Source organism: Hyaena hyaena, unplaced genomic scaffold, assembly GCF_003009895.1.
Source record: "Hyaena hyaena isolate Hyena2069 unplaced genomic scaffold, ASM300989v1 scaffold_36, whole genome shotgun sequence".
NCBI classification, from domain to species: Eukaryota; Metazoa; Chordata; class Mammalia; order Carnivora; family Hyaenidae; genus Hyaena; species Hyaena hyaena.
In genome coordinates, this window is record NW_024080668.1 from 183161 (window position 1) to 195424 (window position 12264).

Consider the following 12264-nt stretch of genomic DNA (forward strand, 5'->3'; position numbering starts at 1 on the left):
AGAGGCTGACGAGAAGGATGACACAGGGGTCCTGTACTAATACTCATAACAGGAGTGGAGAATGGGAGAACATACCAGAAATCGTAAGGGGACAGAACTGATGGGATTTGGTGGCTGATTAGAAGTGGGGTTGGGGAAGAGAATCATTAGTGGCCCCCAGTTTTCCAATGAGGGGGTAGAAGGGGAGAGGAAGTGGCTGAGGTTTGCCGGCTGAGACTTGAAGCGGTTTGGGTTTGGGGATGCTCCTGGTGCGGATGCCAAGGGAGTTGCTGGAGAACGGGTTTGGGGGTGCTCCTGGCGCGGATACAGAGGGAGCCTCTGGAGAAGCACATGGAGCTGGAGCTTAATAAAGACACTGGGCCAGAGACGCAGATTGGGGCCGGCACAGGGCTGCGAGTTGGGCCCACTGAAGTAGAGAGACTTTGCTTCAGGGAAGGATTAAACACGTGAGAAGATGTCGGAGGATGGATTTGAGGCACGTGAGCTGCTGTCCATCAGTGGTTCTTCTGTTCTTCCTTTTCTGTTCCTGTTGACCCCGGGGCTGTGTGGCTAGAGCTGCCTCTGGCTGTTTTGTGTTCACATCCAAATAGATTACAGAATTGTTCAAATTAGGATTGAATTAAAACACATAACGGCCCTGCTGGTGTGCCTCCTTTCCCCCAAGGTGGACCCCTGAGCCCCACAGGGGTTCTGACTTGTAACTGTTTCCCCGAGCAGACCGGCAGCTTCCGGTGGTAGAGGTGATGCCTTGTTCACCTTTTGGTCGCCTCTATGCCTGTCGTACTAAGTTCTATCAAGAAACTTCGTGTGGGTGTTAAAAGTAGTTGAGCACAGCGTTGAGAAAGTTTTGTATTGGCTCTTCCTAAAGGATGTACAAAAGAAGTCTTTTGAAGAGAAATACAAAACCTTCATGGATATCTGCCAAAATTTTCAACCAGTTTTCCGTTACTTCTGCATGGAGAAATTCTTGGACCCAGCTGTTTGGTTCGAGAAACGACTGGCTTATACTCGCAGCGTGGCTACTTCTTCTATCGGTAAGCTTTGTACACAGCTCAGCAGATGCAGCACTTGCTGCTTTCTGAGCTCCGGGCAGGGGTGGGCGTTGCTGGTGGTGGTGGTGACGTGCCAGTCAGCCGGGCAAGCCTTATTGAGAGATCTCGTGTCTCTTGTTCATCCCTTTTCTCAGCTTCTAACTGTAGCTCTTCCGACCTTTTGCCGGGAAGGATTCTCCTACTCCAACCAAAGAAGAGAGATGAGACCTTGTTGAATAGTGAATACCTTGTATTTTCCCTTCCCTCAATATACTGTTTTCTCAGATTTTCTTTGGAAAATCATAAAACCCATGATACCTATATTTAATTTAGCTCCTTTAATTGTTTCTGTTCTGCACAGAATCTCTAATATCACCCAGTGATTGGATCTGCTTAATCGATTTTATTTTTGGATTAGAAATCATGGTATATACTTAAATATGCAGTGCTCAATACATATTTTGGCCATTTTTTTTTTTAATTGGTAAGATATTGGAATAGCTAGATAGGGCAATTCACAAAATCCTAAACTATGAAAACTAATGTTGAACACCAGAGATCTTTTCATCTATCGATTTTTAACTAATAAAGACCCTCCCTCCATCACTTTGGTACCACACTCCCAGAAGGCAGGGCATGGAGGTTTTGAAAAAGTTCTGGGTAACACGAAACCTTCTTTTCCACATTAAGAATTAACTAATCTGATTCACCTAATTTAGTTCACAAACCAGAAAGTAGAGCCAGTTAACGACCGCGCTGGCCACGCACACAGGCTTCCCGACCCCTGTTCCTCACTGCTTCTGGAACACCGCACGGTGGTTTTCATTGGATTAAAAGCATTCAGGCCTGCCCTCAACTATCCTGAAAACAGAAATGCAGCTTTTCCTGGATAAATACCTGATGAAATGAATTAATGATTAATTTGTGTGACATGTAATTCATCAAGCAGAAGAAAGTTTTACTGAAGAATGAAGAATTTACCCATAGGCTTCTCACTCTAAAAGTATACTCAGTAAAATATTTGAGTGCATAGAATACACTGCTTTGATCCTGCCAAATAATGGGTGGGTCTCGACTTTAACCTCACTCATATTCAACGCACATACTAATATTTTTAGACATAAGATTACTTGTAAAGGGGAAGCTTTTTTTTTTAGCACGTCATCTAGGATTTGTAAAATGCAGTATAAATGAAAATAGCTGGCAAGACTTGACTTACACACCAAGTGGCAAGTTATGTACGTATCTGCCTTTAGGCTAAATAGCCTACATTAAAAGGTCATGTTGTCAGTGGAATTAGTTGAAATAATGGCTAAATGTGTTCTAGAAATAGGTACCAGTGATCTCACATTGTTGTGTTTTCTTTCCTAGTCGGGTACATACTTGGACTTGGTGATAGACACGTACAGAACATCTTGATAAACGAGCAGTCCGCAGAGCTCGTACACATAGATTTAGGTAAGTAGTGAAAGATGAGAAGGGCATCTTTATTCTGTTTAACAAAATAAGAAATGATGTTTGCCCCCAGGATATTACAGGTGTGAAGGAGATATAGATTCACCACAGCAGCAAACGTTTCAGGTGGCATCAGCACGTGCAGGAGGGACTGGCTAACCGCCGCCATAATGAGGGCTGCTTGTAGAACAGGACATTTATGGCAGGTCTTAACAGCGAGCGAGGGTCTTCAGCAAACACGGAATGGGGAAGAACGAAGATGATCTCGCGGGAACGGAAGATGCTAAGTACGGCTGCGTGAAGGCTGCATGTTGAAATCTGAAGTGGTTTTTCAGTCTGAGGTGCACCTCCTAGACAGGCAGAGCAGAAACGGACTGCACCGCTGTGGGTTCTGGTGCTCGGGACGGCTGGTGACAGCTTATGTGGGGTCTGGGCACAGCTCGCACGCCACATGGGAGGGTGGACGCCCCTAACGCTGCTGTACTGTTTACTGTAGGAGTCGCTTTTGAACAGGGTAAAATCCTCCCTACTCCCGAGACGGTTCCTTTCAGACTCACCAGGGATATTGTGGATGGGATGGGCATTACTGGTGTCGAAGGGGTCTTCAGAAGGTAGGCGGGTATTTCTTTCTTTTTCTCCCCACTTTTATTAAAAGATAATTGACGTCCATCACTGTAGAAGTCTAAGGCACACAGCATGCTGGTTTGTTTGACTTACGTGTGTTACAGGATGACAGTAGCTTCAGCCTACATCCATCCCCTCGTACCGATACTAAAAAAAAGAAAGAAGAAAAAAGACAAAAAAGTTTGTGATAACTCTTAGGATTCCCGCCCCTAACGTGCCACACAGCAGGGTTAGAGTGTTAACAAATGTTCACTGTTGTGTTAACCGGAGTCCACCTGTTTTATGTTCCCTGTCTCGTCCTTGTCTCCTACCTGGGAGTTTGTACCTTGCACCACCTTCCTCCTGTGCCCCTCCCCCACCTACCACCTGTGGTTGGGTAACACATAGTGTAGTATTGGTTCAGGAGTAGAATTCAGTGATTTCATCACTTAATGTACAGCGCCCGGTACTCATCACAAGTGCCCTCCTTAGTACCGATCACTCAGGTAGCCATCCCCCACCCACTTCCCCCAGAAGGTGTTTAAAAAGGTAGGTAAAGCAGATGGCTTTTGGTGTCAAAATTATCTGGATTATTGATTTGATAGATTATAGAATTCACTGCTAAATTAGGTTCCAGTGCTTTACAGGTAATAAGGAGAAACCCAGGGTCAAGAATAATACTCTCCCCTTCCTTCTGACCATCTGGGACCTCACCCCCACATGACACACTAACCTCCTTCCTAGCTCCTCTGGAAGCAGTTGTTCAGAACTCCTTGGGTGCTCATTGTCAGGCCTGTAACCTGTGCTGAAGGAGCATCTGAGGTACCAGTTCCTGCTGAGAGCATTTCACAGCTCCCCATAGTTTTCCCAGCATTGGTCCGCGTCCTCAGCTTTTAATAGAGTAGATTCTAGTCAAAGTGAACTAAAAATTACTACAATAATCAATGACAGAGAACTGTTTCATAGTAGTGCTTGCTTATCCTTATAAATGTTTAGCTTACGTTCACATAGATACTTCTATTCCTGTCAAAAACGTTTACTGAAAACGCAGTCTGCCTACTACTCTGCTCTTTGAGATATTAATTTGGGAGTTATTAACAAGAATAGTCTCAGCACAGTATACATGAATATATAACAGATGAAGGTATGTTGGAAATATTGTGTAACAAAATCCATATTTATAATGTGTTCGTAGATGCTGTGAGAAAACCATGGAGGTTATGAGAAGCTCTCAGGAAACCCTGTTAACCATCGTGGAGGTAAGGCGCATTACAAGGAAATCTTGATTGCAGTCAGACTGTGTATCTTGTTAGGAAGTCACTGACATGAGGATCGGTGCTTCATTTTCATGTGGTGGAAAGATGCTGGGGTGGGGGAGGGTGCATACCTCAGTAAGTCATGGTTTAGGAACGTCTCTAGTCCTCTCAAGTTTCTGGGCATGTTACAGCATTATACGTAATCTCTCGTTTTTAATTCATAAATCAGCACTTTGACATCGTAGATCTCTCCTGAGGCATTACTTGCTTTCAGAATGGTTTCCGTTAGGATTTTAAGAGAAATCAGTAAGTCGCATCTCCTTTTCCCTGACCAGGTTTAGAACTGTTTCATCACTGAGTCACGTTAATCAGGCAGAAAGGGAAGGAAGTAAAGCAGATTTCCCAGGCTTATGACCTTAGCTCCACCCAGGACACAATTGTGTACCTAAAGCAGGCACTCACCACTCTGGGGAAGGGTATGTGGGGCAAGAGACCAGTAGTGTTTCCTCCACAAGGAGACATGGGGACTAGAGTATAGGCGAGCCTCCCTTACTTACAGTCTTCAGCTTTTATTCCTTTACCTGGTGGAGCTGGAATGTACTTTAGTATTACCTGTACTGCTTTTAAAAAATATTGATGCTGACCCTACTCAAAGCATACTTCTGGGGATGGGGCAGGAACATTTGTGTTTTTCAGTAGCTATCGCTATCTACTGGGTGGAGGCCAGGGATGCCACTGAACTTCCAGCAGTGCACAGGATGGCCCCCACGGCAAAGTATTCAGCCCCAAAGGGTCAGTAGTCCCAAGATTGAGAAATCCTGGTCTGGCTTAATGAAGCTGTTCCTTTATTGTGTTCTGTTCTGACAGTAAGACTAAAGTCAACTTTTGAAATATTCTGGTTCCTCTTTGATTTCAGAATTTGTAAATATGATTCCAACAGAAGCCCTAGGGTTTGAAATAATTTATGTTATTTCTTCAACCCAAGAACATCATTATAGGCTTTTTATAACAATAGAAGCCTCCATTCTTTTCATTAGTTGATTAATATATTGTACCACCCTATGGGTTCAAACTTAAGCAGCCATCAGCTTCAGATAAACTGCTATATGAAAGTGTCATATATAAACCAAATGGTAACCACAAAACACTAATAGATATGCAAAGAATAGAGAGAAAGGAATCCAAGTATAATCACTAAAGAAAGCCAGCAAACCATGAAAGAGACCAAGAGAAGGATCAGAGAAAAACTACAAAAACAAACACAAAACAAATAACAAAATGGCAGTATTTACATATCTATCACTAATTACTTTGAATATAAATGGGTTAAATGCTTCAATCAAAAGACATTAGGTGACAGAGTGGATTAAAAGGAGACCTATCTATGTGTTGCCTACCAGAGACTCATTTCAGACCTAAAGAAAGACACAAGCAGATTGAAAGTGAGGGGATGGAGAAAAATCATGCAAATGATGTCAAGGAAAGCAGAAGTAGCAATACTTATATAGGACAAATGGACTTTAAAACAAAGACTGTAAAACAGACCAAGAAGGACACCATAAAATAAAGGGGCCAGTCCCACAAGAAGATAACAACAATTATAAACATGCACACAACACGGGAGCATCCAAATGCATAAAACAGTTAATAACAAACATAAAGGAACTAATCAGTAGTATTATAATAAAGGTAGGGGATTTTAAACATCCCATTTACACTGATTATCCAAACAGGAAATCAACAAGGAAGTAGTGGCTTTGAATGACCAACTGGACCAGATGGACTTAACCAAATATTCAAAACATTCCATCCTAAAACTGCATAATACGTATCCTTTTCAAGTGCACATGAAACATTCTCCAGAATAGATCACATATTAGGCCACAAAACAAGCCTTAACAAATTCAAAAAGACTGAAGTCATACCACACATCTTTTCTGACCACAGAGCTATGCAACTAGAAGTCACTGCCCCCTCCCCACCCCACCCCCGCCCCAAGATCTGGAAAGACCACAAATAGATGGACATTAAATAAATAAAGAATGAATGGGCCAGCCAGGAAATCAAAGAAATCAAAAAGTGCATGGAAACAAAAGAAAATGAAAACAGTCCAAAATCTTTGGGATGCAGCAAAAGCAATTTTAAGAGGAAAGTATATACCAATACAGGCCTACTTCAAAGTCTCAAACAGCCTACATTTGTATCTATAGAAGATAGAAATCAATAACAAAACGTAAAACCAGGAGAGGGAAAGAAATAAAGATCAGAGCAGAAATAAATGATATAGCAACAAAAAACAAGAACAAACAGATCAATGAAACCAGGAGCTATTTCTTTAAAAAGATTAACAAAATTAATAAATCTCTAGCCAGACTCATAAAAAAAAAAAAAAAGACTCAACAAGATTATAAAAGAGAAATATCAACCAACAGTACAGAAATACAAACAATTGAGGGCACCTGGGTGGCTCAGCTGGTTAAGCGTCCACTCTATATCCGCTCAGGTCTTGATCTCAGGGTTGTGAGTTCAAGCTCCATGTTGGGCATGAAGCCTACTTAAAAAAAAAAAGAATTGTAAGAGAATTATTGTGAAAAACTATGCCAACAAATTAGACAATCTGGAAGAAATGGGTAAATTCCTAGGAACATATAACGTACCAAAACTGAAGCAGGAAGAAATTAAAAAATTGGACAGACTGATTACCACCAATGAAATTGTGATTTTTTTGCTTACCTACTCAAACAGAAGTCCAGTACCAGATGACTTCACAGGCAATTTCAACCATACATTTAAAGAAGAGTTCATACTCCTGTATCCTTTGGATAAATCCGTAGTAGTGCTATTCAACAATAGCCAAATTATGGAAAGAGCCCAAATGTTCATCAATGGATGAATAAAGATGTGGCTTATATACACAATGGAACACTACTTGGCAATGAGAAAGAATGAAATCCTGCCATTTGCAGTACCGTGGATAGAACTGGAGGGTATTCTACTGAGTGAAATGAGTCAGAGAAAGACACAGGTTTTTCACTCATATATGGAACTTGGGAAACTTAACAGAAGACCATGGAGGAAGAGAAGGGGGGAAAAAAAAGAATTGCAAACAGGGAGAGCAGCAAACCATAAGAGACTCTTAAATACAGAGAACAAACTGAAGGTGGACGGGGGAGGCCGGGGAGAGGGGAAAATGGGTGATGGGCATTGAGGAAGGCACTTGCTGGGATGAGCACTGGGTATTGCATGTAAACAATGAATCATGGGAATCTGCCCCCAAAACCAAAACCACACTGCATATACTGTATGTTAGCCAACTTAACAATAAATTATATTTAAAAAATAAAGAAGAGTTAATACCTATTCTGTTTATAAACTATTCCAAAAAATAGAAGAGGAAGGAAGACTTGCAGATTCATTCTATGAGGCCAGTATCACGCTGATAAAGACACCATAAAAAGAACTACAGGCCAGTACTTCTGACAAACATAGATGTAGAAATCATCAACAAAATACTAGCAAACCAAATGCAACAGTACATTTAAAAAGCCATTCACTATGATCAAGTGGGCTTTATTCCCAGCGTGCAGGTGAGGTTCACTATTTGCAAACAGCATGATGGATCACATCAGTAAGAGAAAAGACAAAAACCATATGATAATGTCAGTAGACAGAGAAAAAGCATTTGACACAATACAGTTCATCAGAAAAACCCTCAACAAAGCAGATTTAGAGGGAACATACCTCAACATAATAAAGGCCTTATATGAAAAACCCACAGCCAACATCATATTCAGTAGAGAGAAACTAAGAGCTTTCCCCCTAAGATCAAGAACAAAACAAGGATGGCCACTCTCACCACTTTTATCCAACAGAGTAGTAAAAGTCCTAGCCACAGCAGTCAGACAACAAAAAGAAAGAAAAGATATCCAAATTGGTCAGAAGAAGTAAAACTTCCACTATTTGCAGGTGACATGATGCCAGAAATTACCCAATATATCCCACCTAACATGACTAGAACGGGGATAATGAATTCAGTAAAGTCGCAGGACACAAAATCAATGTGCAGAAATCTTTTGCATTTTTCTACATGAAAATTTAGCAACAGAAAGCAAAATTAAGAAAACAATCCCATTTACAATTGTATCAAAAATAAGACACCCGGGAATTAATCCAACCAAAGAGGTGTACTCTGAAAACTATAAAACACTGATGAAGAAGTAAAGAGGACACACAGAGATAGGAAGACATTCCATGCTCATGGATGGAAAGAACAGATATTGTTAAAATAGCTATACTACCCAAAGCAATCTGCACAGTTATTGCAATCTTTGTCAAAATACCACCAGCATTTTTCACAGAGCTGGTGAAGAAACAGTCCTAAGATGTGTCTGGAACCACAAAAGGCCCCGAGTAGCCAAAGCAGAGTCCTGAAAAAGGAAAGCAGAGCCTGGGGCATCACAGCTCCAGACTTGGAAGTTCCCTTACAGAGCGGTAGTAATCAAAACAGTATGGTACCGGCATGACAGCGGACACGTAGGTCAACGGAACAGAACAGAAAACCCAGAAATAAACCCACAGTTATATGGTAATTAATCTTTGACAAAGCTGGAAAGAGTATAAAATGGGAAAAAGAATGTCTCTCCAACAGATGGTGTTGGGAAAACAGGACAGCCATGTGCAAAAGAAAGAAACAGGACCACTTCCTGATACCACACACGAATAAATTCAAAATGGGTTAAAGACCTAAATGTGAGACCTGAAACCATAAAAAATCTTAGAACACAGACAGTAACTTCTTTGACATTGGCCATAGCAACTTGTTTTCTAGATATGTCTCCTAAGGAAAACAGATGCAAAAATAATAAACTATTGGGGCTTCATCAAAGTAAAAAGCTTCTGCACAGTGAAGGACACAGTCAACAAAACTAAAAGGCAACCTATGGAATGGGAGAAGATATTTGCAAATGGCATACCTGATAAAGGGTTACTATCCAAAATATATAAAGAGCTTATAAAACTGAACATCCAAAAACCAAATAATCCAATTAAAAAATGAACAGAAGACATGAATAGACATTTTCCCAAAGACATCCAGATGGCCAACAGACACATGAAAAGATGCTCAACATCACTCATCAGGGAAATGCAAATCAAAACCACAATAAAATGTCAACCTCACACCTGTCAGAATGCCACAAATCAGCAACGCAAGAAACGATAGATGTTGGCAAGGATGCAAAGAAAGGAGAACCCTCTTGCACTGTTGGTGGGAATGCAAACTGGTATAGCCACTGTGGAAAACAATGTAGAGGTTCCTCATAAAGTTAAAAATAGAACTGCCCTATGATCCAGCAATCACACTACTGGGTATTTACCCCAAAAAACCAAAAACACTAATTCAAAGGGGTACATGTACCACTATGTTTATAGCAGCATTATTTACAATATTTGTAAATATTTACAATAGCCAAATTATGGAAACAGCCCACGTGTCCATCAGTAGATGAATGGATAAAGAAGTGATGTATCTATACAATGGAATATTACTTGGCTTTAAAAAAGAATACAATTTTGCCACGTGCAATAACATGGATGGAACTAGAACGTATAATGCTAAGTGAAATTATTCAGTCAGAAAGACAAATGCCACATGGAATTTAGGAACCGAATGAGCAAAGGGTTGGGGGGTGGTGGGGGGAAACAGCCAAATCAAGAAATAGACTCTAAACTATAGCGAACACACTGATCACCAGAGGGGAGTTGGGGGGGGTGGGGGGGAGGATGGGGAATATGTGATGGGGATTAAGGAGGGCACTTGTGATGAGCACAGGGTGATGTATGCAAGTGTTGAATTACTGTATTGTACACCTGAAACTAATATTACATGGTGTGCTAACTATACTGGAATTTATTAAAATTCCCTTCTGTGGGTGAATCTGGTTTGGATTTCTTAACTCTAGAGCATGTTAATGCTTAACTTAAGATCACAGAGGAACCCTTGAACTTATGGACAAACCATACATATTCAGTCAGTCCCCTTCTGGTTTTTAACGGCCCTGGGGGTTGCTTAAAACAGCATGGAAAGCATGAAACGGATGGGCTGATTTTGGTACTGCTGATTCAGTTCATGTCCTGGAACTGAACATGTAACACTAAAGGTAATTTACAGTCCCAACCCACAGAACTACTGAGAAAATGTGAAAAAGTCAGCAGCAGAAAAAAAAATGGCACAGTTCTGTAATGGGGGGATACTCTGCTGATCACTCATCCCTGGAACTCAGTTTTCATTTATTAAGACCCTGTGCAATAAGCATTTTTGCTAAGACATATTTTTAAAAAAAAAATCTGTGGTTATAAACAGCAGGGGCAGTTAGCTGTTCCACATTGTCAAGGTCAAAAATCCCTCATCACCTAATTAACTATAATTTCAGACCTAAAGCCCCTTGCTCTGGCCATGCCGGTTGTTTTGGTTTTTAAATTCTATTCCATATATGTATCTTCAGACTGCACTAGACCTTGAGTTTTGAGGAGTTTTCAATACGGTACCCTTTCTTCTCTCCAGTCGAATTTGGAACCTATTGATGGAAAAGGAAAAAGCCTTCAGAATAGGATAGAGGTCAAATGTTCTGATAAAATTACTGGGAGACGTGGCTAGGGGTGACGCCCAGACAGACTGGCCGGTGCTGTCCAACTCCCACACCTAACCTCTGCCTTGGTCCAGCCCAAGAGGAGCTGGGGCCCCGGGGTGGGGAGGGAGCTGGGGGCAGCAGAGCAGGCGCCCTTGCCCAGGAACATAGAAGTGAGGAGAGAGAGGAGGAAGGAAAGTGACTAGGCCTCGTTAATAGATCAGTTTCCAGGTAGGGGAGGCCAGCCCCCCACTCAAGGAGAAGAATGGGTTGGAAGATGGGGGTGGTGAGAAGCACAGAGCATTATCCGGCCATAGGCTGGCCCATCCCTCCCCCGCACCCCCCCTCCCCGCCGTGTGACCTCCGTTATCCTTACCAAGCTGGCTCTTCTGTCGGATTGCATGTCTGAATGCACATCGTTCTGTCTGTCTAGGTCCTCCTGTACGACCCCCTCTTTGACTGGACCATGAATCCTTTGAAAGCTCTGTACCTACAGCAGAGGCCGGAGGACGACACGGAGCTCCACGCCACCCCCAGCGCGGACGACCAGGAGTGCAGACGCGGTCTCGGGTGAGCCCTGCTGTCGCCTGCGCAGACCTTCCTCTTCCCGAGGCCCTTCAACCCGCCCCGCCTCATGCAGCCTCTGTGTTTGTCCCCAGGGACATCGACCAGAGTTTGAACAAAGTGGCCGAACGCGTCCTGATGCGGCTCCAGGAGAAACTGAAAGGGGTGGAGGAAGGAACGGTGCTCAGCGTCGGGGGGCAGGTGAACCTGCTCATACAGCAGGCCATGGACCCCAAGAACCTCAGCCGGCTCTTCCCGGGATGGAAGGCGTGGGTGTGAGGCTCGCGCCACGCCCGCAGTTGCCGTGCAACTCCGTGAACTGTTCACTGTGGTTTTTAAAATGTGTAACACGTGCCTCGGTCCCCTGAAGATGCCTCGACAGGCTCCTCTCACGTTTTAGAAGTGTCGCTCATGCTCTACTTCTGCACCGAACTTGTATTTTTTCTTCTCAAGTACATACTAGTATTGTTCGCACTAGAATCACTGACTCCCACTTCAGCTCAAGGGCAGGAACTAACAGTGAATTAGAGGAAATAAACTGCTAGGTTTGAGGTAGCTTAATTAAAACTTGTTTCCCAGGTATTGTGTATGAATGATAAATTAGTTGATATTAATTTATAAAAAGAAAAACTTCAAAATTGTGACCATTTACATATCATGGTAAAGTTACATTAAAAATAGGTAATGTTGAGGGGCACCTGGGTGGCTCAGTTGGTTAAGCGTTGACTT

The 12264-nt window shown here is 42.3% G+C and overlaps 1 protein-coding gene across 3 annotated transcripts in view; it reads left to right on the plus strand.

The window, feature by feature from the left end:
* The window catches only part of ATM (ATM serine/threonine kinase), a 125533-nt gene extending 113269 nt beyond the window's left edge, over positions 1–12264 (plus strand). For 2 of the 3 annotated variants that reach the window (XM_039229142.1, XM_039229143.1), the window contains exons 59-64: positions 869–1034; positions 2403–2489; positions 2983–3097; positions 4285–4348; positions 11405–11541; positions 11631–12264. In XM_039229142.1, coding sequence (XP_039085073.1) covers positions 869–1034; positions 2403–2489; positions 2983–3097; positions 4285–4348; positions 11405–11541; positions 11631–11814 — 753 coding nt within the window. In that variant the 3' untranslated portion in view covers positions 11815–12264. Of the gene's footprint in view, positions 1–868; positions 1035–2402; positions 2490–2982; positions 3098–4284; positions 4349–11404; positions 11542–11630 lie in introns of those variants that run through there. The other variant, XM_039229144.1, reaches the window with a different exon arrangement.